This window comes from Eptatretus burgeri, chromosome 9, assembly GCF_056783735.1.
Source record: "Eptatretus burgeri isolate ZD-2024b chromosome 9, Ebu_testis_v1, whole genome shotgun sequence".
Classification (NCBI taxonomy): Eukaryota; Metazoa; Chordata; class Myxini; order Myxiniformes; family Myxinidae; genus Eptatretus; species Eptatretus burgeri.
Genome location: NC_140969.1, coordinates 30,872,073 through 30,895,799, shown reverse-complemented (window position 1 = coordinate 30,895,799; position 23,727 = coordinate 30,872,073). Strand labels below are relative to the sequence as shown.

Here is a 23,727-nt window from a genome sequence, read left to right as displayed (position 1 = left end):
CCTTCCAATATGTTTTTGCATCATAATAGTGGTCCTGCACTGAATTTAATTTGTGTCTTTGACATACTGTGACGTCCACGGGACTTGAACAGTCCCACCAACGCTGAATGAGCCGAAACGATGGAGGCGGTTTATTTATTTATTACCCAAACATGGCGGTTCTAATCGCTCCACCGCAAACGGGACGAGGAAGGTGGCACGAGTCGCTTTTCACTGAGTTGATGATGTTTATTCGTTTTTACCATTAACCAGAAATAACAAGACTCGGCAAGAAGAGGGATCCGGGGCGATTCGACGGGATGGTGTGGGATCGGGCGTGGGGAAAAACACAGACAATTCCAATGAATATACAGATCTCAAACCCGCTAAGGCGTCAAGCGCACACACACACACACACACACACACACACACACACACACACACACACACACACACACACACACACACACACACACACAAAACGTAGCTATTTCTGGTGGTCAGGCTGGACCGTGGTGTGGACGCAACTGTCCCTGGATCGGCGCCGGACGAGCCGGCCTTGCTCTCGCCAGGGGGGCAGGAGAAACCGCGGTGCTGTCGACCTCCTTGTCCTGGCCCAAGTCCGCCCACAGCCGCCAGGGAACCAGCTCCCGCGCCAAGCCGCGAGCAGGAGAGGGAGGCAGGTCCGCCCGCCGCCCGACCCCGCACTCCGAGTCAGCAGAACCCCAGAGCCAACCAAAGCGAGGCACGAGGCTCGGCAAGGCTCCCAGACACGATCAAGAACACGATCGACTCAGCACAGCAACCAGGACGCTCTCTGCCGCCACAGCCTCCACACCAAAAAAACACGATCGTTCTGGTTGTAATCTTCTTCTTCTTCTTCTTCTTCCTTTTCGACCCCGAACAGAACCTTTTTATCCTTCGTCCTCGTCACTCCCAATCGAGACGTTTTATTGGCCCTGCGCCGTCGCCTTCCGCCAATCGTGATCACGGGGTGGAGTCATTCGCAGCACTGTCCTGTGACGTCACGGCAAGCCTCCAGGGACTACTAAAAGGGGTTCACACAGACACATTTACCCTATCCCGTGTCCCTATCTAATTACGTGACAATTATCATTTCCCCCTTGAAGAAATGGACATTTACTAGACAACTTATCACATCGAGATCCTGGTACACTCGAACAGCATGGCATACCTAATTACCCTTTGAATGCATACCCCCCCTCAAACGTAACAATATATATATATATATATATATATATATATATATATATATATATATATATATATATATATATATATATATATATATATATATATATATATATATATATATATATATATATATATATATGTCAGGAGTGTCTGTCTGTCCATTCGACCCTGAACTCCTCCCTTCGTTTTGGGACTAGCCCTGCCAAATCTTCTGTGGAACGTTTTGGGCTCCTGGAGGATGTCCTAAGGTAGGTGTGTTTTCATAAACACCTCAATATCAATTATGATTTTGAGATTCAATCCATACGAAGCTGCTCCCGATCCAGATATGACTTCAAAAATGACGTTAATATTAGATTACCTCATGAGTGTAACATGAGTGCCAATCGTGATCACGGGGCGGAGCCATCCGCTGCACTGTCCTGTGACGTCACGGCCAGTCTTCAGAGAATACCAAAAGGGGTTTACGCAGACACACTTACCTTATCCCGTGTCCCTATCTAATTACGTGACATTTATCATTTCCCACTTGAAGAAATGAACATTTACTAGACAACTTATCACCACTGAATTGCTACTTATTACATCAAGATCCTGGTAAACTCGAATAGCATGGCATACCTAATTAAACATCCTAATTACCCTTTGAATGCATACCCCCCCCCCTCAAACGTAACAATACTTTTTTTCGGATTGTGACTTAATTAACAAAAAACACCTTTTTGATCATAACTTGAGTAATTTTCCTCCGATTTTCATGATGTTGAGTTTTTTGGATAGATTTTAGAAGGAGACACATTTTCTTAATTTACACTCAATCTCTGTTGGTTGAAGGTCAAAGTCATATGATGGTCTGAAAAAAATACGGCCATCATTGGATGACATAATGATGTCATCCAATGAATCAAGGATCCCCATAGCATGATGCCGCCACTCCCATGCTTCACGGTAAGGATGGTGTTAGATGGGTGATGAACTGGCCAAGGTTAAGTCATGGGCGATCACCAAGGGTAAGCCTCCGCCAGACGGCTTCCCTTGACGATCGCTTTGTGTTTGCAGATAGATAGTTTTAAAACGTTTTTCAGACGATTATTTGCAGTACCTTCAGAAAGTAGTCATGCCCCTTGAGTTTTGTCATATTTTGTTGTGTTACAGCTTGAATTTAAAATGGATTAAATTTAATTTTTTTGTCACCGATCCACACAAAATATCCCATAATGACAAAGTGAAAACAAGTTTTAAGATTTTTTTACAAACTAATTAAAAACTGAAAATTTGAAATGTCTTGTATCAATAAGTGTTCAACCCCCTGAGTCAATACTTTGTAGAAGCACCTTTGACAGCGATTACAGCTTCCAGTCTTCTTGGGTATGCTTTGCACATCTGGATTTGGGGATTTACCCCCATTCTTCCTTGCAGATTTGCTCAAGCTCTGTCAAGTTGGATGGGGAGTGACAGTGAACAGCAATCTTGAAGTCTTTCCACAGATTCTCAATGGGATTCAAGTCTGGGCTTTGGCTGGGCCACTCAAGGACTTTCATATTATTGTGCTGAAGCCATTCCAGTGTTGATTTGGCTGTATGTTTGGGGTCATTGTCCTGTTGGAACATAAATCTTTGCCGCAGTCTAAGGTCTTTTGCACTATGAAGCAGGTTCTCCTCAAGGATTTTCCTGTATTTGGCTCCATTCATTGTTCCCGATATCTTTACAAGTCTCCGAGTCCCTGAAACTGAAAAGCATCCCCATAGCATGATGCCACCACCACCACCACCATGCTTCATGGTAAGGATGGTGTTAGATGGGTGATGAGCTGTGCTCAGTTTCTGCCAGACGTAGCGCTTTGCATTCAGGCCAAAGAGTTCAATTTTCATCTCATCAGACCATAGAATCTTTTGTCTCATGCTCTCAGAGTCTTTCACGTGCCTTTTTGGAAACTCCAGGTGTGCTGTCATGTGCCTTTTTCTCAGGAGTGGTGTCCGTCTGGCCACTCTCCCATAAAGCCTAGATTTGTGAAGTTCTGCAGAGCTTGTTCTCCTTCCAGCAGGTTCTCCCATCTCAGGCAAAGAATTCTGTAGTTCTGTTAGAGTGGTCATTGGATTCTTGGTCACCTCCCTGAGGAAGGTACTTCATGCCCAGTTGCTCAGTTCGGCAAGATGGCCAACTCTAGGATGAGTCTGGGTAGTTCCATATTATTTCCATTTCATAATGATGGAGCTCACTATGCACTTGGGAACTTTCAACAATCCAAAAATTGTTTTATCCCCTTCCCCAGATCTATGCCTCCTCACAATTCTATCTCGGAGTTCTATGGGCAGTGCCTTGAACTTGATGGTGGAGTTTCTGCTCTGACATGCATTGTCAACTGTGGGACCTTATAGAGAAAGGTGTGTTTCTTTCTAAATGGTCCAATCAATTGAATTGGTCACAGGTGGACTCAAATGAAGTCGTAGAGACATCTTAAGGATGATCAAAGGAAATTGGATGCACCTGAGCTCAATTTGGAGTGTCCAGAGCAAAGGGGTTGAATACTTATTGACGCAAGATATTTCTGTCTTTCCTTTTTATTTAATTTATAAAAATTTCAAAAAGCATGTTTTCACTTTGTTATTACGGGGTATTTTGTGTAGATCGATATTTTTTTTTTAATCCATTTTAAATTCAGGCTGTAACACAACAAAATGTGACAAAAGTCGAGGGGTGTGAATACTTGCTGAAGGCACAGTGTACTGTATGTTGCATTCAAAGAAACTTTGAAGGGGGGGGGAATCAAAAATTTTGACATATTTACTAACATACAGTAGATAAAAAGAAAACAACACCCCATTCTGCCCCACTGTGCCTCCTGTGCTAGTTCCATGTGTCTACATTCAACCACCCCCTCTCCCCAACCCTCACAAATTTAAGTTTATAAACTGATTGATTAGATTGCTGTGGTGTTGATATATCGCAGGTATGATGGGCCAAATAACCTCCAAATGCATCATCATTCCTTGTATGTCCTTATATTTTACCATCTGATCTTCACCAGGAGGGAAGAATGGGGTTGAACAGCTTCAATTAAAAGTAAGAAAACAGAAAACTGTAAATGGGAGAAAACAAAAATGAAGGATTGGAGGCATGCAATAAACCTGGATTTTGGGAGTTTAAGCAGGAGAGAGTTATTGGAAGAAGACATATATTCTGTAGAAGCTGGTGAGGATCCAAGAGTTGAGAGAGCAGGTAAAACCAAACCCAGGGACAGGTGGTTAGGAAGAAAAAGAAGTGTCACTGTCCTGTCTGTGATGTGAGGGTAACAGGCCTTATGTTTTGGCCTCATTACAGGACATGCCAATAATGTTGAGAACTTAGATTCAACAGAAATCAGGAGAGACAGGTATGATGCTGGGGCACCAGCTAGTTTGGGAGAGCTGGACTACATTTCGCAACAGAAAGTCTTGTAAACTGTGAGTTTGAACTGATTCTTCAAGGAAAGACAACAAACGACAAAGGATTCCCATTCTGCAGCTCTCTTTTGAGGCCAGCTTTGCTATATGATTGGCTCAGGAGAAGTTGTGACTGATGGTGAGGTCTTAGAGTTGGAGACTGAACCTCTTCGAATGGCTGAATAAGAAGAACCACTCATTTCTTCTTCAGACATATAGACCGCCGAAATTGTTTTTGGCTCTGGGGCACAATCCTGAATAGGTCGCCATTCTGATGAAGGATACTCAAATGGCTCATTCTTCCCTGTAATCGAGTATTGTACGTATTTTGCTAACCTCGGAAGGATGACGGAGTCAAACCTACCAAGTGCTATTTTAATGGCACAACAGGGACTCAAACTCAGAACCCTAAGATCTTAAAGGGGAACTCAAACACAAACATTTTTTTTTCCTGATAACCAGTGAAAATCATTCATCATGGTCTAATATGAAGGGAAAAAAAATTAGAATTTTTTTTTGCCAATCACAAAGTGCCAAATAAATCCCTAAAGTGTCAATTTTAGATTTTTGCTAGTGACGTCACATCTGGAACAATGGTGGCTTACTCAAAGGGTTCTATGGAGGCTACGAGCCACCATTTGTAAGCCACCAAATGGTGGCTTACACAGAGAAACAGTGCTTTGAGCTTGGATTCCGATACTGATTCCACTAACATTAGCAACTCTGAAGGTTATCAATATGTTTAAACTCATCAGCGGGATTTTAAAGAAACTGTTGGAGACAAAATTAGTAATGGAAACTCTTTCGGGGGAATTATGGGGCCGTATCATTTTGAGCATTATGTGAGTGATTCAGACAAAGATGGCGACAATGGAGGTGTTAGTGAAGATGAAAATGCCGGGCGCATGTTCACTACAGATTGTTCGGTTTTGTTTTTCTGTTCAATTAACGACTGATGAGGAATTTTGTATTGATTGATAAATCAGTTATATTACTCTGACACAGGCACAGCAAGGCCACAGTATGGCCGCAGCACAGACACACTCAGACACCACCGACAAAATGGGTGACGACAACTTTGTCCCACCATCATCGCAGGCTGACCCAGTGTCCTATATGTTGTGGGATTGTCTCATTTCGTACTTTCCTGGGACACCATTTGTGTCTGTGGTCGTGTCGCGTCATGCTGTGTCATGTCCCACCGTCTTATCCATGCTGTGTCGTGTCCCACTGTATGTCTGTGTGCTGTGTCATGTCCCACCATCATGTCCATGCTGTGCCGTGCCGTGTCCATGTCCTGTCCGAATGGAGGGGTAAGTGCTGTTAGTGTGGTGGTGGTGGGATTGTGGGTGTGGTGGTGAGCTGTTTCATTCACTGTTCAAATCACCCATGTACATGTGCTGGTAGCAGAGTAGAGATGGTGTTACAGTTTTGAGCGACGGCTGTTTCTTCCCTTAGTCATGGGGATGGTATCCTCTCTCTCAATCATGGCAGATAACCACACGAAATAGCAATCTCTGTTGATTCATAATAGTTTTCTGTAAAATGTTCCAAGCACAAAAGTGAACCTTTTGTAGGCCCGATTCACACTTGGGTATTTTGGACAAACCTCGTTCAATTTCTCGAAAACTTTGGGGGTTTCGGTGATTATTGCAGCATGAAACCATCTCTGTTTGCATTACTACAACAACCAAGTAAGAAAACAGAAAACTGTAAATGGGAGAAAACAAAAATGAAGGATTGGAGGCATGCAATAAACCTGGATTTTGGGAGTTTAAGCAGGAGAGAGTGATTGGAAGAAGACATGTATTCTGTAGGAGCTGGTACTCGGCATATTTGTGGGAAATTGAAAATCATTCGCTGTTTGAGTTGAATCATTCTGTGATGTAACCCATAGGGCATAGACAGTACAGACATAGCAGTTGAATCCCATGTGTGACATCACGGCGAAGCATGATGATGAAGAAGAAGCATCGCAAAATTGCTTTATAAATCGCAAATTGGAAAGACACATCATATCTATTTTGTAGGATATCAAGGGATAGATAATTAGCATCGAGGTGGTCTCGCTTAAAGACAGATGGACAATTCTATATCTGGAAGTATAACCATAATTACTGGACACCAGATAAACTGCTGCATGAGAGAAAGTTGGGGTTTGGTGAAAGTATTCACAGGAGAAATCAATATCATATATTGTGGTGCTCAATGGTTACATCGAAGGGCCGATTGCAGTCCTGCCAGTTGGCCTGCGTGAACTGCATCATCGAGGTTGCTACTTACGATAGCTAGATATATAGGCTTTGACAAGAACATGGTTAGATAAGCTGTGATTTGCTGACTAATTATAGTAGGCATTGGATGGAAAAGCCCTTACTTGCTCCAGGTGGGAAGACATACCAGTTGCAAAAATCTGGGATTGGGGGGGGGGGGGTGGGTTAACAGATATGGTCATGAGCCTCACACACAACCTAATCCATTTACCCAGGAAGCCTATGCTGCAATGCCATGACTAGTTGTTGCAGAGTGGATTTTAACATTCTAATGCATCAAAAAAGGCTAGTAAAGCCTGTTTAGGCTGAGTGATGCCCCAGTTAGCAGTACAACAAGTAGCACTGATTTACATCCAGACTGCAACTGAGACTTTTTGTATACAAGGTCAACGCTTGTGGAAGAGCGAGAACACCAAACTTTCAGAATGCAACAGAACAAAAGGAACAGTCGAAAGAAGGAGGAAACACAAACCATAGGGTTGAAGGGAAAATAGAGGGAGATTTGGACAAATGAGGGGAAGGAGATGACACGAGGTGAACAAGATGGACACAAGCAAACTCTCAGGAGCTAAAATCTGGAAATTTGGAAAGAGGTGGGCATGGAGGAGTGGGAGGGGGTGCGAGACTTAACAGGGATAGAAAAGATCATGGTTTTGGATGGGGGATGATCTGAGATGGTTGTGAAGAGCTGTCTGTCTTGAAGAACTGGAGGCAATGATTCGAAATTTTTGGAATTTCACCAGAATGGGGTTGATGGTGGACCATGTGAGCCCTGCAGAAACCTAGGGAGAACAAAGCATGGAAAGAGCAGAGGGTGCACGACCAGAAAAGAGGTGGTAGAAGACAGAGAGAGACCACCGACTTGTCCGAGATGTGAAAATGATAGGCCCATAGACTCAGCTAAAACATGGGAGATCCCAAAGATCTAAAAGGTCTTGGTTTCCATGGCAACAAGCTGAGCAAGAGGTGACACTTTTCTATTTTAACATCTTTTTTCCCAGCGACAATTTAGAGATCTCAATAATTGTGTAATTGACACCGAAACAGTTTGTAGGCCAAACTGCATGCATATTTAACAGATAAAACACAAGTGATACACAAAGCACTTACGCACAGTGATGTATAGAGCAAAGCAACCGATGATTGGCTTTCATTCAACCCTTTCACATTGAAATAAACTTGGAGCAAGAACACTTGTAAAAGCTCCTCCTTCAACAAATAACTCATAATTACTGGACAATTCTATGTCCAGAAGTAACAAGAAATTTCCTGAACTCTTACGATCTTTCCACAAAGTTTAATGTAACACCATAGCATTATAACTAGTCCCCTTTCTACTCCATTCAACTTTTAAAATAAAATTATTGCCTCAACAAACATGACACTCATACATAACAAACAATTCGTTTCATATCAAATCACAAGTATACAAGCATTAACATTACACTCCAGCAATACAGCACCGAACAGTCTCTTGTGAATAATTTTTGTAACAAATGGTAATCTCTCTCATGAGGAAAGCACACACAGATTGTCCTGTGGTTCAATGAACAGCATGCTTACATTGCCTTTATGTGAATCGTAAAGTTCTTGTTGTAGATGTTCAGGTATGGTTGTTCACTTGTAATGGACACGTCAAATGTGGGCAGGACTGCAAAAGCATGAAACATGTCAAAAATACTTAAAGTTTAACTGTGACCTTTAAGCAACAGATTTACCTCCGCCACGAAAGGTAGATGACGGCTATGTTTTCACACCTGTCTGTCTGTCTGTCTTTAAACAGGACATCTCAAAAAGTTATGGGCGGATCCGGCCGAAATTTCGTTGAGAGGTTGGGTGTGTGATGAGGATGAATTGATTAGATGATGGTGAAGATCTGGATCCGGATACGAGAGTTTTTAAACTTTTTGAGATATAGGGCCAAAAACAATGTACAGCACGATATCTCAAAAAGTTGTGGATGAGTTGATTAGTTGACAAGATCAAGCCAATTCGATCTTGGATCAGGTCTGGATCCAGATCTGGCCTTCTAAGTGGCATACGAGATGTAAACTGTTCAGCCTGGTGTGGTGCCACTGACTGCTGTTCTGCTGAGTATGCGCTCTACTGAGTGCCGTTGTGGTTGTTTCTGCAGTGTCTCAGGATGGAGGGAATATCTATTGCATGCATAACAGAATGACAAGAACATTAGAAACATCAGTGGAAAAACTTTCATGTTATTGAGAATTATGAATATATTTTCACCGTAATCTCAGGCTCATGGAGGAGTTTGGACTGTTATCACGTGCACAACAAGGATACCAAAAAACATCAGTATACTTCCACATGAGTTGCAAACACATCAGAAACTAATAGAACAAGTTCAAATGAGCCAAGATCCTCGTCCTCTTAATGATGACGTCATAAAAACGAATATGACGTCATTGTGATGTATCAGGTTTGCGATAAATTATCTGTGCTAATGCCCGGCTTGATTCCCGCAAACAAAATTCAAATAGCTTGCCTAGTTTCGGAGATAATAGTATAGGCGATTTCCATTAGCGGCGATATTAGGACGTCAACTTATTTTCCAGAAAAAATTTACAAAATCGGAGATGGTTACTGCCTGTGCGTGGGCTTTCTGCATATACATGGCAAGTTTCACGAAGATCCGATGAAAACTCTTGGTTGTGAAACAAAAAATGTCAAAAAATAGGAATGACGTCATTGTGATTTATCATATGAGCTACTGCCCTGTTCATAATCTCTGCTAATGCCCTGTTCGATTCCCGCAAACAGAATTCAAAAAGCTTGCCTAGTTTCGGAGATAATTTTTTAGGCGATTTCCATTAGCGGAGATATTTTGACGTCATAACTTTTTTTTTCTGGGAGGAATTTTCAAAATCGGAGATGGTTACTGTCTGCACAGGGTATTTTTACATATATATGCCAAGTTTCAGGAAGTTTCGATGAAAACTGGAGGCTGTGAAACAAAAAAGTCCACAAGAAGAAGATGAAGAACAACAACGCGAGTAAGACTTAGAGATCCTCCACGAGGATCTAAAAAAATGCAACTGATTATGTCCTTACCATATTCCTGTACTTTGAATCTCGTTGTATAATTGAACTGGGGCTTATCTTCCATCCAAGATACAATCTTCCAATCCCCAAACCTGCATGGGAAACACAAAAGCCATTCAAGCACGATGCGGTTTTAAGGCCCAGTCACACCTTGACGTTTTAGCCAGCAATGGCAACATATTAAAATGTATGTAAAACGCTGGCTTACGTTGAACTTTTGATGTTTTTTTTTTTTAAAGATTCGGACGTATTCATAACGACTTGGTCTTATGCATAACGTATTAGTAACGGACACAGAACGTTTCGTTGTGTTATAGATAACTTATACCAACGAATGCTGAACCTGTTGTCGGCCTTCACAACCTATGCCCCACGATAGTCTAACTTATGCATAGCGCTGCACGCATCGCCAACGATGACGTGGCGTAGGTTATGGAAAGGCTGCCGCATGAGTTGCATCGCATGAGTTGCATCGTTGACATGGAAGTGTCAACATCGCAGTCACACCTTGGCAATCTTGCCAGCGTATGCCGACCTCTGAAAAATGCATCTAAAACGTTGGCGCACGTCGAATACGGTATGGGTAAGTGTGGTACACGTGAATAGAACGCTAAAGTACGCCATCATACGTCGTATTAAATGGAGTACGTCTTGTAATTTTAAACATGTTGAAAATTTTACGACGTACTTGCAGTATGACACACGCTCCGCTTGCGATGGGAATAAGTTGTACGCACCACATGCGATCGTTGACACACATCGACACACGTTACTTGTAAGGTGCTCATAAGTCGAAACACGTCAAGGTAATGCTTCGCGTCAGTGTTCCAGACTCCCGGTTTTATTTTTTTCTTCAGTATGACGGTGTTCAGTGTACAGTGCGGTTATGATTTAAATCGTTGAGCGGCAGCCTATTAATTATATTATATTATAACCGCACTAGAAATCAAAGTGTCAAAATCACCATCATATCGAAGGAAGGAAGGAAGAAAAAAAAAAAACAGGAGGTCTGGAACACTGACGCTAACCATTACCTTGATGTGTTTCGACTTATGAGCACCTTGCAAGTAACGTGTGTCTGTGTGTGTCACCGATCGCGTAACATGAGTACAACACGCTACTCATAGGTTAGAAATAAGTTTTGGGTACGCGAAACATTACCTCGACGTGTTTCGACTTATGAGTAACTCACAAGTAACGTGTGTCGACGTGTGTCAACGATCGCGTGACGTGCCTACAACTTCTGGCCAGCGTTATGCGGAACGTGTGAGTCATACGCTGGCATAAGTCTTAAAATTTCAAGCATGGAAAATTTGAGGACAACCGAAAAGTACAACGTTTAAAGTCAGCGTACTACGACGTATGGCAGTGTTTTTCAGTGTGCTCTCAATGTTATCAAAACGTACCCATAACGTATTCCACGTGTACCAGCGTTTTAGACAAATTTTCAAAAAAATCGGCATAAGCTGGCTCAAACGTCAAGGTGTGACTGGGCCTTTAGCAGTTTACAACAAGTTCGATGGCAGATGCTCTAACTATTTGCCAACAGAGTCAGGGCAAATGCTTGGAACATCTGTTGTGAGTCTGGAAAGTCAGCAGTTCAAATCTGACAGTGGCCCAGTCATATCAGAGATCCACAAAATGGTATATACTGCTTCCTCATTTGGCACTCATCATTAAAAAAGGATAGAGCACAGACAAACGACCATAGGTTGGCATCCATGGCGAGGAGGAAATTCCTCCTTAGGAAATGCCTGCTCAGTGCAATGAGAAAAGCGGCACCATTGTTGTGACGTCACTGGTACCCAGAGTTCCCCATGGAAGTGAGGGCACTTCCCCCCAAGCTCAGTAGCTGTTTGTCTCATCTAACAGTCTTGTGTTGTGTCTTATGTATACGTCTGTATGTCCAAGTGTGTGAGATGCTTGTGTGGCAATTCCACTATGAGCCTTAGATATTGTGAATATATATATATATATATATATATATATATATATATATATATATATATATATATATATATATATATATATATATATATATATATATATATATACACACAGCTCTGGAAAAAAATAAGAGACCATTCCAAAAAAAATTTAAATCAGCATCTCTACATGTATAGCAGCCATTCCATTCCAGTGTCTGTTGAATTCCAACACTGGCACACCTCATTTTACTTAGTGAGGTACTGATTAGGTGATCACCTGAACCGAATCTTATTTAACAAGGAAAAGTATAAAAACCACTGCTGTGGTCATCACTATCCTCTTGCAATAGGACCAGCTGGATGGCAAAAACAGTGCTAGTAGTACCTCAAAAGTAATTGGAATCAAAAGAATAACTATTGACCATGCCAAACGAGTTGAAAAGAAAAGTTTTGAGTGAGGAAAAGAAGGGTTCAATTCTGGCTTTACTGGCAGAGGGAAACAGTGAGCGTCACGTTACTTCCATCCTAAAATTTTCAAAGACGGCGGTTCATAAGAACAAGGTCAAGCAGCAGACATTGGGGACAACAAAGCTACAGACTGGCAGAGGGCGAAAACGACTTTCCACTGACCGGGATGACCGCCAAGTCATTTGAATGTCACTCAACAACCGTAGGATGACATCAAGTGACCTACAAAAAGAATGACAAACGGCAGCTGGGGTGAAGTGCATGGGGAGGACGGTTTAAAACAGGCTCCAAGGGTCAGGGGTGAAGTCGTGCAAAGCTAGAAAAAAGCCCTTCATCAATGAGAAGCAAAGAAGAGCCAGGCTGAGGTTTGCAAAAGACCACAAGGATTGGACCGTAGAGGACTGGAGTAAGGTCATCTTCTCTGATGAGTCCAATTTTCAGCTTTGCCCAACACCTGGTCATCTAATGGTTAGACGGAGACCTGGAGAGGCCTACAAGCCACAGTGTCTCGCACACACTGTGAAATTTGGTGGAGGATCAGTGATGATCTGGGGGTGCTTCAGCAAGGCTGGAATCGGGCAGATTTGTCTTTGTGAAGGACTCATGAATCAAGCCACGTAAAGGTTGTCCTGGAAGAACACTTGCTTCCTTCTGCTCTGACAATGTTCCCCAACTCTGAGGATTGTTTTTTTCCAGCAGGACAATGCTCCATGCCACACAGCCAGGTCAATCAAGGTGTGGATGGAGGACCATCAGATCAAGACCCTGTCATGGCCAGCCTAATCTCCAGACCCGAACCCCATTGAAAACCTCTGGAATGTGATCAAGAGGAAGATGGATGGTCACAAGCCATCAAACAAAGCCGAGCTGCTTGAATTTTTGTGCCAGGAGTGGCATAAAGTCACCCAACAGCAATGTGAAAGACTGGTGGAGAGCATGCCAAGACGCATGAAAGCTGTGATTGAAAATCAGGGTTATTCCACAAAAAAATGATTTCTGAACTCTTCCTAAGTTAAAACATTAGTATTGTGTTGTTTAAAAATGAATATGAACTTGTTTTGTTTCTATTATTTGAGGTCTGAAAACACTGAATCTTTGTTGTTATTTTGACCAGTTGTCATTTTCTGCAAATAAATGCTCCAAATGACAATATTTTTATTCGGAATTTGGGAGAAATGTTGTCAGTAGTTTAGAGAATAAAACAAAAATGTTCATTTTACTCAAGCACATACCTATAAATAGTAAAACCAGAAAAACTGATTCTTTTGCAGTGGTCTCTTAATTTTTTCCAGAGCTGTATATATATTGTTGTGGTTACCACCCGTTTGGCTAGAAGTGGTCGCCCGCACGCCGATGGCGGCCGCTCTCGCCCACCAAATAGACAAACCGAGTCGCAGCTTTCGGATCAACGCCGAAATCCAGCTACGGGTGTATCTTTAATCACACCACCAGCCTTGTCAATACTCTACCCGTGCTACAGGGTCCGATTACCGAATGGTCGATTTACCTAATTAACCACGTGGGCAGACTACCGAGAGACTGTACCTCAACGGGGCCCGCTTGGAAATGAGCCGCTAAACAGCTCGCTCCGTTTTGTGATAACTGAGCGGGGTATTATCGCGAAGCCCCGTTGGACCCGATTCTTTTATCGGCTATTAAAAAGCCAGATATATTCCGAACTTAATAATGGCAGTTCAATGAAGGGAAGAGGACGCAACGAGCAGGTGAACATTTACACAAGGACATTTATTACACACACGTAAGCAGTCATGCAGTCATGTATGCAACCAATGCACGAATACAAGCAATGCAATTAATGCAATGGGGGTAAGGGACAGGACACGAGTAACAAAAAGAACTACAACTGTCTATTTATTATGTACACACATGCACTTAACAGTTCTACTTAAAGACATGGCACCACAACGGTCATGCAAAGAAAACCCCGGAAAGAAAAGGCAAGGGGGCAGAACTGGACCTCGTGAGCCTTTAATAGTTCACGGAGCTGTGAAGACCGAAAAAGCTCCGAGAGGCGGCGCTGGTTACCTGCCGCCTTCGTGGCGACTCGCTGGGCGCTCCTCGGCATCCCGTCCACACTGCAGCTGGCGTGACCACGGAGCGGCCCAGGCCTCGTCGTGCGGCCAGATCGATCGGGCCTTTGCTCTTTCAGAGTTGATGCTCTCTTAAGAGCTCGTCCATTCCTCAGCGTCGTTTGGACTGTCCCGGGGCCTGATCACCTCGGACCGTTATGCCGCTGGTTGTCGAATCCTCTCCGGCCTCTCCCCAGCGACCCACAGTTCGGCTCGGCACGGCAGGCTGCGCTCCAGGCTCCCGTCTCCTCCGCTCTCTCCAGCTCCTCACCGACTGCAGACTCCAGACTGATCCAGCTCCCAACACGGCCCCACACAACTCCTGGTTTGGCGTGTCTGCGCGCCCTTATATTGGGTCCGTGAGGCGAGGTTTTGATCTCCGATCTCTCACCTCTGACCCCCCGCTGGCTCCGCCCCTTTCGATCTTTTGATCCGATTTCGACGCGAAGCTCGGAGAGAGCGGACGTGGCAGAGATCATCTGCCCCACGCGGACATTGTGGAAATCACCGGCCCCCGTCCTAACAGGGAACGCCTGCGTCTGTCGGCGGCGATGCCGTTCATGGGGAACTCGCCGTGGCTGGCGCAAAGATGGCGGCGTTTGCAGAGATGAAGGTGAGGCGATGTTGTTCGTTGTTGAGATGTGGTTTAGGAGATGGCGAGATGTCGTTGTGGTGAAGGTGGTTATTGTGAAGGCGGTTGTGGAGAAGGTGGTTGTTGTGAAGGTAGTTGTGGTGGTTGAAATGTGATTGGTCCAAAATAAAGATAGCAAAAGAAAAACGGCTAACTGAAGATTCACAGCCCTGCACACGAATAATTTCCCGTTAAACATCAGTGGGGAAATCTATCTGAACACAGACTTATCGACATAACTGATCTAAGGACCTATATGGTGTCCTGTGAATTTCCACAACCATAACAAAAATATATATATATATATATATATACATATATATATATATATAAATACATACATATATATATATATATATATATATATACATGTATATATATATATATATATATATATATATATATATATATATATATATATATATATATATATATATATATATATATATATATATATATATATATATATATATATATATATATATATATATATATATATATATATATATATATATATATATATATATATATATATATATATATATATATATATATATATATACATGTATATATATATATATATATAAATACATACATATATATATATATATATACATGTATATATATATATATATAAAAACATACATATAGAAATATATACACATATATATATATATATATATATATATATAAATATATATATATATATATATATATATATATATATACATATATATATATATATATATATATATATATATATATATATATATATATATATATATATATATACATATACATGAAAGACGTCGTGCAGAGCACGATATTTGCAAAATCCCTAAAACAAATTTGACCTTAAAATAATTGGTAGTTGAATTCAGTGATATCATATGCAAATCCTCTTCAAATTTCAAGTCAATCGGATGAAAATTGATGATTTTATAAATCTGACAAAGATGTTGACCTTTCGCCACGTAAGTAGTGGATCTTTTGATCTTTTGACCTCAAAATTAATAAGCTTCTTGCTTATGACAAACTCGACCATTTCATGAAGTTTCATTGGGTTTTCATTTCATAAATACTAACTCTAAGTTTCATGAAGATTGGTTGAAAATTGACCTGGAGGCAATTGACATACATACAAACAAACAAACAAACAAACAAGCAGTCATAGACTGGTACTTACGAAATCGTCAACTTGACCTCTGACCTTGTCTAATAAAAGCTGTCTCTCGAGAAGGTAGCGACGCAAACCAGAAGTTTCTACGATGATTCTGTATCAAACCATCAAAAATCGGAACGTCGAGCGAAGCAAAAATACTCCATTTCTCCACGTGAATTTACAGAATTATGTTTGACCTCACTGTGACCTTGACCTTTGACCGATTTTGACCAAAATGTAATGAGCGCGAGCCACCACCCTCCTGAATCACGTGGTGTAATTTGACATTGGTAGCTTCTTCCGTTCTCGAGTTATCATTTTTTTGGATGTTTGACCTCACTGTGACCTTGACCTTTGACCGATTTTGACCAAAATCTAATCAGCGCTAGCCATCACCCTCCTGAATCAGGTGGTGTAATTTGACATTGGTAGCTTCTTCCGTTCTAGAGTTATCTGTACCAAACCATCAAAAATCGAATATTTGACCTCACTGTGACCTTGACCTTTGACCGATTTTGACCAAAATTTAATCAGCACAAGCCATCACCCTCCTGAATCACGTGGTGTAATTTGACATTGGTAGCTCCTACCGTTCTCGAGTTATCGTGCCTACAAACAAACAAACAAACAAGCAGTCATAGACTGGTACTTACGAAATCATCAACTTGACCTCTGACCTTGTCTAATAAAAGCTGTCTCTCGAGAAGGTAGCGACGGAAACCAGAAGTTTCTATGATGATTCTGTACCAAACCACCAAAAATCAAACGTTTTGGATGTTTGCCCTCACTATGACCTTGACCTTTGACCGATTTTGACCAAAATCTAATCAGCGCTAGCCACCACCCTCCTGAATCACGTGGTGTAATTTGACATTGGTAGCGTCTTCCGTTCTCGAGTTATCATTTTTTGGATGTTTGACATCACTGTGACCTTGACCTTTGCCCGATTTTGACCAAAATCTAATCAGCACTAGCCATCACCCTCCTGAATCACGTGGTGTAATTTGACATTGGTAGCTTCTTCCGTTCTCGAGTTATCTGTACCAAACCATCAAAAATGGAATATTTGACCTCACTGTGACCTTGACCTTTGACCGATTTTGAGCAAAATCTAATCATCACTAGCCATCACCCTCCTGAATCACGTGATGTAATTTGACATTGGTAGCTTCTTCCATTCTCGAGTTATCATGCCTACAAACAAACAAACACACAAACAAACAGAAACGGAAGTCATCAATATACTTACGGAATCTTTAGTAGTACCTCAATACCCGTGAGACCGAAGGGTCTTACCCGCGCCCTCGTGGAGCGACGGTGGGCAGGTCGCGACGTCGACTCCCCACGGCCTTGCGTAGCCACGCCTGACCTCGGCCCCTGGCGTGGTCAGCGAGCTCTCTCCGGCGTTGCTGCTGGTGCTTCCACGACCCACGACCAAACAAGTAAAAGACTGAAGGGCAGAAGAGGCTTCAGGACCAGAGAGAGAGAAGCCCAAAACGAAGAGTCCAAACGAAGAGAGGGAGAAGAGAAGCCCAAGGGGTGAACAGCGCCACGAGACCACGAACTAACGAGCCAGCATGAACCGAGAAGAGACCCCGAGCCTCGCGTCTGTTCGCCTTTTGTAAAGCGGGGCTCCGCCCTTTGCCCCGCCCCATTTCTGGCTCCACCTCCCTTCTGGAAGATTCCCAAAAAGGGGCGTGCCCTCTCGCACCCCCCTCCCCGCGCCGTGCAGAGGACGAGGAAAGTCAGTTTTGGCTCGGGGCCAGGGAATTATTCCCCCAAAATCAGACCCCTCCTTCACATGACCTTTGACCCCCGCTCGGATTGCACCTCCCCCACACCAAGCGCGGGGAAGAACAGGCGGGAGAATCAGGCGGGGAAAAAAACCCCACAGGCTTCACGAGTGCTTTTTGTTCTGCCATTCGGAAGCGGTTGTTGAGAGCGACGTTGGTGGTGGTGGTTGTGGGGGTGGTGTGAGTGTGGTTGGCGTTGTGGCGTAGTTTGTGGTGGCGGTTGTTTGTGTGGAGGTTTGTTGCAATGGTAGCTCAAAATAACGATAGAAAAGAAAAACAGCTATCTCAAAGAGTCGCAGCCCGGTGAACACGAAGAATTCCCTTTAAACAACGGTGGGGACCTATCTGCACATAAACTTAGCGTCATAACTGATCTAAGGACCCTTTATGGTGTATTGCGAATTTCCACAGACGTAACAATATATATATATATATATATATATATATATATATATATATATATATATATACATACATACATACATACATACACACATATATATATATATATATATATATATATATATATATATATATATATATATATATATATATATATATAAGAAAGACGTCATGCAGAGCACGATATTTGCAAAATCATGTGGTGATATTGTGTAAGATCGTTGGTCACGTGACATGTACGATGTTTTCGATTGGGAATGGAAATCTCGCACAGAAGGGATTCAATATTCATCTATTTTGGGGGAGACTTACTGAATTAAACAAACAGAAAAACATTTAATAATATATATTTATGTGTAAAAAATATATATATATATAGCTGGAGACAACAGGAAATTATTTTTCAGTTGAAAATGATGTTAGGGTTAGTTTTTGTAAGCTGTACTTAAAGGTGGTTGGGCTGAAATTGAAAAGAGTAATCAGAATTTTTCTTTAATTGTCAGGAAAAATGCTTCATGACAAAGGTATGAAAAAAAATAGAACACGATCAGTAAATGCATGTCCTACAAATCGTTGAGGATGTGTTGAATACCGTTTTTTTTTTTAATTGTAACAACTAAAATGGCTGCCAGTATAGCAGTCAGCCATCTTTGATCAGATCACAAAATAAAGTGGGATGCATGTGTATGCCATCATGTACTGCACTTGTGCCAAGTTTGAAAAAAAAAATTGGACCATGCATATCTGAGAAATGCTTGTGGACACATTTAAGCAACAAAATAGCCACTAGTTGGCCATCTTCGATCTTATCACAAAAAAACAATAAAAAAGAGGTGCATATGTAAGCTGTCATTCATTATGTTTGCCAAGTTTGAACAAGATCGACAAATGCATGTCCGAGAAATGGTTGAGGATGTGTTCAATAAGGTACGGGGTTTTTTTTTTTTGACATCTAAAATGGCTGCCAATCTACCAGTCAGCCATCTTTCATCAGATCGCAAAATAAAGTGAGGTGCACGTGCATGCCATCATGGACTGCGCTCACGCACAGTTTGAACAAAATCGGACCATGAATGTCCAAGAAATGGTTAGGGACACATTTAAGTTACAAAATGGCCACCAGTCAGCCTGATCTCCAAAAAAAAAGACGTGCATATGTAAGCCATCATTCGTTACCTATGTGCTGAGTTTGAACAAGATAGGTAAACGCATGTCCGAGAAATGGTTGAGGAAGTGTTCACCATCGGGTTTTTACAATTAAAATGGCCTCCAGTCGGCCATCTTTGAATGAATCGTGAAACAAAATGATGTGCTTATGTAAACCTTCATGTGTTGTCTTTTTCCAAGTTTGAACAAAATTGGTCCAGACATGTCTGAGATATGGCTGTGGACGGACGGACAAGACCCACTCCATAAGCCTCGTTTCGGACTAAGTCCAATGGGGGCTAATGACAGACAATACAAACCAATATATTTGTGAATCTTCAATTTCGCAAGTGCAGTAATAATAATAAAAAATAAGTGTATGCAACATTCCCCCCAAAATACATTTTTACACTCATGGTATGTTTGTTTGGTTTCTTGTAGAAAATTAATTGTAGGCAAAAGTACTTCATTTTAAATAAAAAACCTCCAACATTTAAAAACATTACTGCCGTTAAAATAAACAAATGAATAAATAGATAAATCATAGATGTAGTTGAAAATTTATCTTATCCGCTTCAATGCAAATCACCATTTGAATCGCAATTTCAAATTATTAAGCATCATTGGGCTACTATGGCGCCATAAAGGTGTCTCCAAAAGCAAAACAACGCATTACATCTTCGAATCACATTAAGTTAAACTCGAAGGCTACTCGGTAGAGCGCATACCTTCACCACGTAATGCCTGATCAATGAGAACAAATCGGGCCCAATACATTTTTGAAATATCATGCAAAACAGTACGATATCGTTTTTTGGCCCAATCTCTCAATGGTGAAGAATCACTTTAAAAATTAAACAATTATGGTATGCAGATCCGGAACTTCACCAAAATCGAATCAATTCTTCCTTGTCACAAACCCAACATGTCCACAATGTTTCATCCGAATCCATCATACAACTTTTTGAGATATCCTGCACACAAACAAATAAACAAATAGACAAACAAACAGACAGTAAGGGGTGAAAAAACAACCTCCTTTACCTTCGGTCGCGGAGGTAAGAAAATGGGGCCATTTCTGATGCACAGGTCATTCAAGAACACAAAAAGCAAGAAATGTGGGAAGTATGTAAAATATCCACCCAGCAAATACTTTTGGTTCTAACTTTAAATAATGTGCTTAGACATTTGTGTTATTATTTAAGGATCATAAAAGCACAAGAGTGTCACTAAACAAAGTGCAGTATGCCCGAGCAGCCATTTATTCCACTGTCGTGCCACGTTGGCCAATGCCACTTCAAAGCACACTTGTGAATTGTGGCTTGTGCTTCAGTGGCATCGGCCAATATGTGCTGAACTGACAAAATGATGCTGTATTTAATGCATTTCATCATTTTTAGAACAATAAATGAAGGGATTAAGTCCTCAAAATGGGATGGCAGAATGGTGTGGAAAGATTAGGTATGCTCATGTAGCGACATCATATTGCCTTTCTTGTGGTAATAGGGAAGTAAATATTGTTACGAATTTGGAATTCGATTGCACACAGCATAGAGGTTCCTTTCGTCAGCTATGTCGATAAGTCCTAGTTCCCTAGATAGCTCACCTTCCATTGTTTAAATGTTTAGAAATTGATTAGATGCGCTGCGGATCGATTTAATAGTGAGGGAGCGAACAATGAAGACGTCCCTCCCCCTCTTCTGCGAAGAGGAAGAAGAGCCCTGCCGTCCCGTGATTCATGACGTCAACAACTCCCTCCCACCCGTGGTTGAGCGGGGGATGGATCACGAGGGCATGAGTCACACCGGGCGCGAGGGAGGAGGGCGGAGAAGGACAAAGAGGAGATCCTTTCTTTGTTCGTGTTCGGAGTTGAGGGGCGTCGTTCAGCAGACCTTCGGGTCCTGTTTGGCTTGGGTTAGGGTTGAGGCCTTCGGAAGCTTTTTGCTTCTGCAGAAGAGTTGTTCAGCAGAGCTTCAGGTCCTGCTTGGCTCAGTAGGCTTTTTGGAGAGCTGCTTTGTTTGGAAGAAAGTTGAGCTGGTTGCTTGGCTCGAGCTGCGAATGGTGGCTTCTTATTCTTCTTGGTTCGTGGAGCTCTTTGTTCTCCGTTTGGTTCCCGGCTTGGTGCGACTCATCGAACTCTTCTTGGAGGTGGTTCCTCGGGGAAGCAACGCATCGACGGGAAGGATCGGCGCCTTGTTTCACCAGCACATGTTGAGAAGCGCGGGAGGATTCGCAGGAGCTCGGGAAGGACGCGGCTCACGGCGATTGGGTCCAGCTCGCTCTCGCTGGAGCTCGGGTCCGAACAACTTGAAGACCACACGAGGTGGAGAGGTTCGAGATAGGTTCTGGGTTTCAGCTCACCTGTCCTCCGAGCTGGAGCCCGTTATTAAAGGCCTCAGCCACCATTACTTGGGTATGTGTGTGTGCGTACGTGTGTCCGTGGGCCCGTCTAATAAGTAGGAAATTGTTAAGTGCTTTGTGTGTTGTAAATGATTGCATTGCATTTCATATAGTCGGTATAGTTCTGCTCTTACGTGCTTCCCTAGTTCCCCATTATGATTAATAAATACCCCAATTGTTAAATGTTTTCAGCTCGTCGCGTCGATTCTTTCATTAACTGAGCATTCCATGTGTTGGGAGTTAGAAAGCCGCTGGTTTGCCGTAAAAGGGGGACATTTGGACCGACGGTTCTCGGCGATTAAGCCGCTCGGAATCGCGCACGGGACAGGCTCGCCTCGGCGGTTTGTTCCGTCGAGGGTGGAATACCCCGGTCGTTGGATCACGTGGGGATTTAGGTACATTGAAGATTGGCAATCGACCCTACCCCACGTGATCTGCCCATTGGCGTATTTCGGTTCTTGTGCAAGGACCCGTCGACTCGGACTTATCCGGGCGGCGATCTATATTCCGGGCGATCGGTCGGGCCGACTCGACTTGCGGCTCCGTCAGAGCGGTCGGTTGGCGGTGACGCACTGGCACCGTAACAATATGTTGTATCCCGGGTTTTCTGGTACCAGTTGCAACTGGCCAGAATTGATGAGCGGGAGAAAAGGAGTTCACGGTGTGGTGAACAAAGGATTGACATGGATTCTGAACGTTCAGACGTCTTTTCCTGAAATGCTAAACACCTTATTTGCTGAACACATATGTGTGTGTGTATATATATATATATATATATATATATATATATATATATATATATATATATATATATATATATATATATATATATATATACATATACATATATACATATACATATACATATATATATATAATGAGCGGTCCTGTGGAAATATGGGGGTGGGGATCAAAAAAAGAGCAGGGTGTAAAGCCGGAAAGGTGACGGAAGAAGACAGAAAGACCACATATTTCATATATACAATGTATGTGTGTATATATATATATATATATATATATATATATATATATATATATATATATATATATATATATATATATATATATATATATATATATATATTGTTGCAGTTCTGCAAAACCGCATGCCTCTAAGGCAATGGCACCCAACATCCAGTGGTCCCCAGGCAATTATTTGTTAGTCTTCGTGCAGTCAGATCTCCACTCGTGTCTAGTGGGTTTTACGGGACGAAATGCGTTGTGGAGGTTTAATAGCTCAGTCTAATAACTATATCTCTATCTTCAATCCTGATTTCCATCCAACCATTATTATATTAATACACCAAGCCATATGTTGTGGACTTATCTCCTCTGAAACTGCCGGACGGATTGTCACCACTTTCGGCATGCGGGTGCTCTGATGTCTAATGTACAGCAATGGGCAATATGAGATTGCACCAGACGGACAGGTTTGGGAATTTTTGGCGATTTTCAAATTTTTACAGTCATTTGCATGGCGACGTGTGACGTCACCGCTGAGAGGCATAATGACGTAATGACATCATCGGTTATTCACTGATGTCATTACGTCTGTCGTCGACAGACCGTCACGCCACTCCTGGAAAACGTCTGCAATGTAAAACCCTCTTCTGCACATGCTGTCTACCTCAGAAGGTGCATTTGACACAAAAAATGCAAGAAACATTGTATATAAAGAAGCTTCGCGCGGAGCGTGGGTTTGGCTCGCTAGTTTCCTTTTAACCATGGTGCAAATCAAGTCAAGCACAGCACCCAGGC

At 42.2% G+C, this 23,727-nt stretch overlaps 1 protein-coding gene across 1 annotated transcript in view; it reads right to left on the bottom strand.

Moving 5' to 3' along the window:
• Nucleotides 1-23,727, bottom strand: part of LOC147019828 (complement C3-like) — a 143,730-nt gene that overhangs the window by 76,803 nt on the left and 43,200 nt on the right. Inside the window, exons 6-7 of the mRNA XM_085894594.1 lie at nt 9,959-10,041; nt 8,453-8,540 (exon numbers count right to left, since the gene is read on the bottom strand). Coding sequence (XP_085750720.1) covers nt 8,453-8,540; nt 9,959-10,041 — 171 coding nt within the window. The remainder of the gene's footprint in view (nt 1-8,452; nt 8,541-9,958; nt 10,042-23,727) is intronic.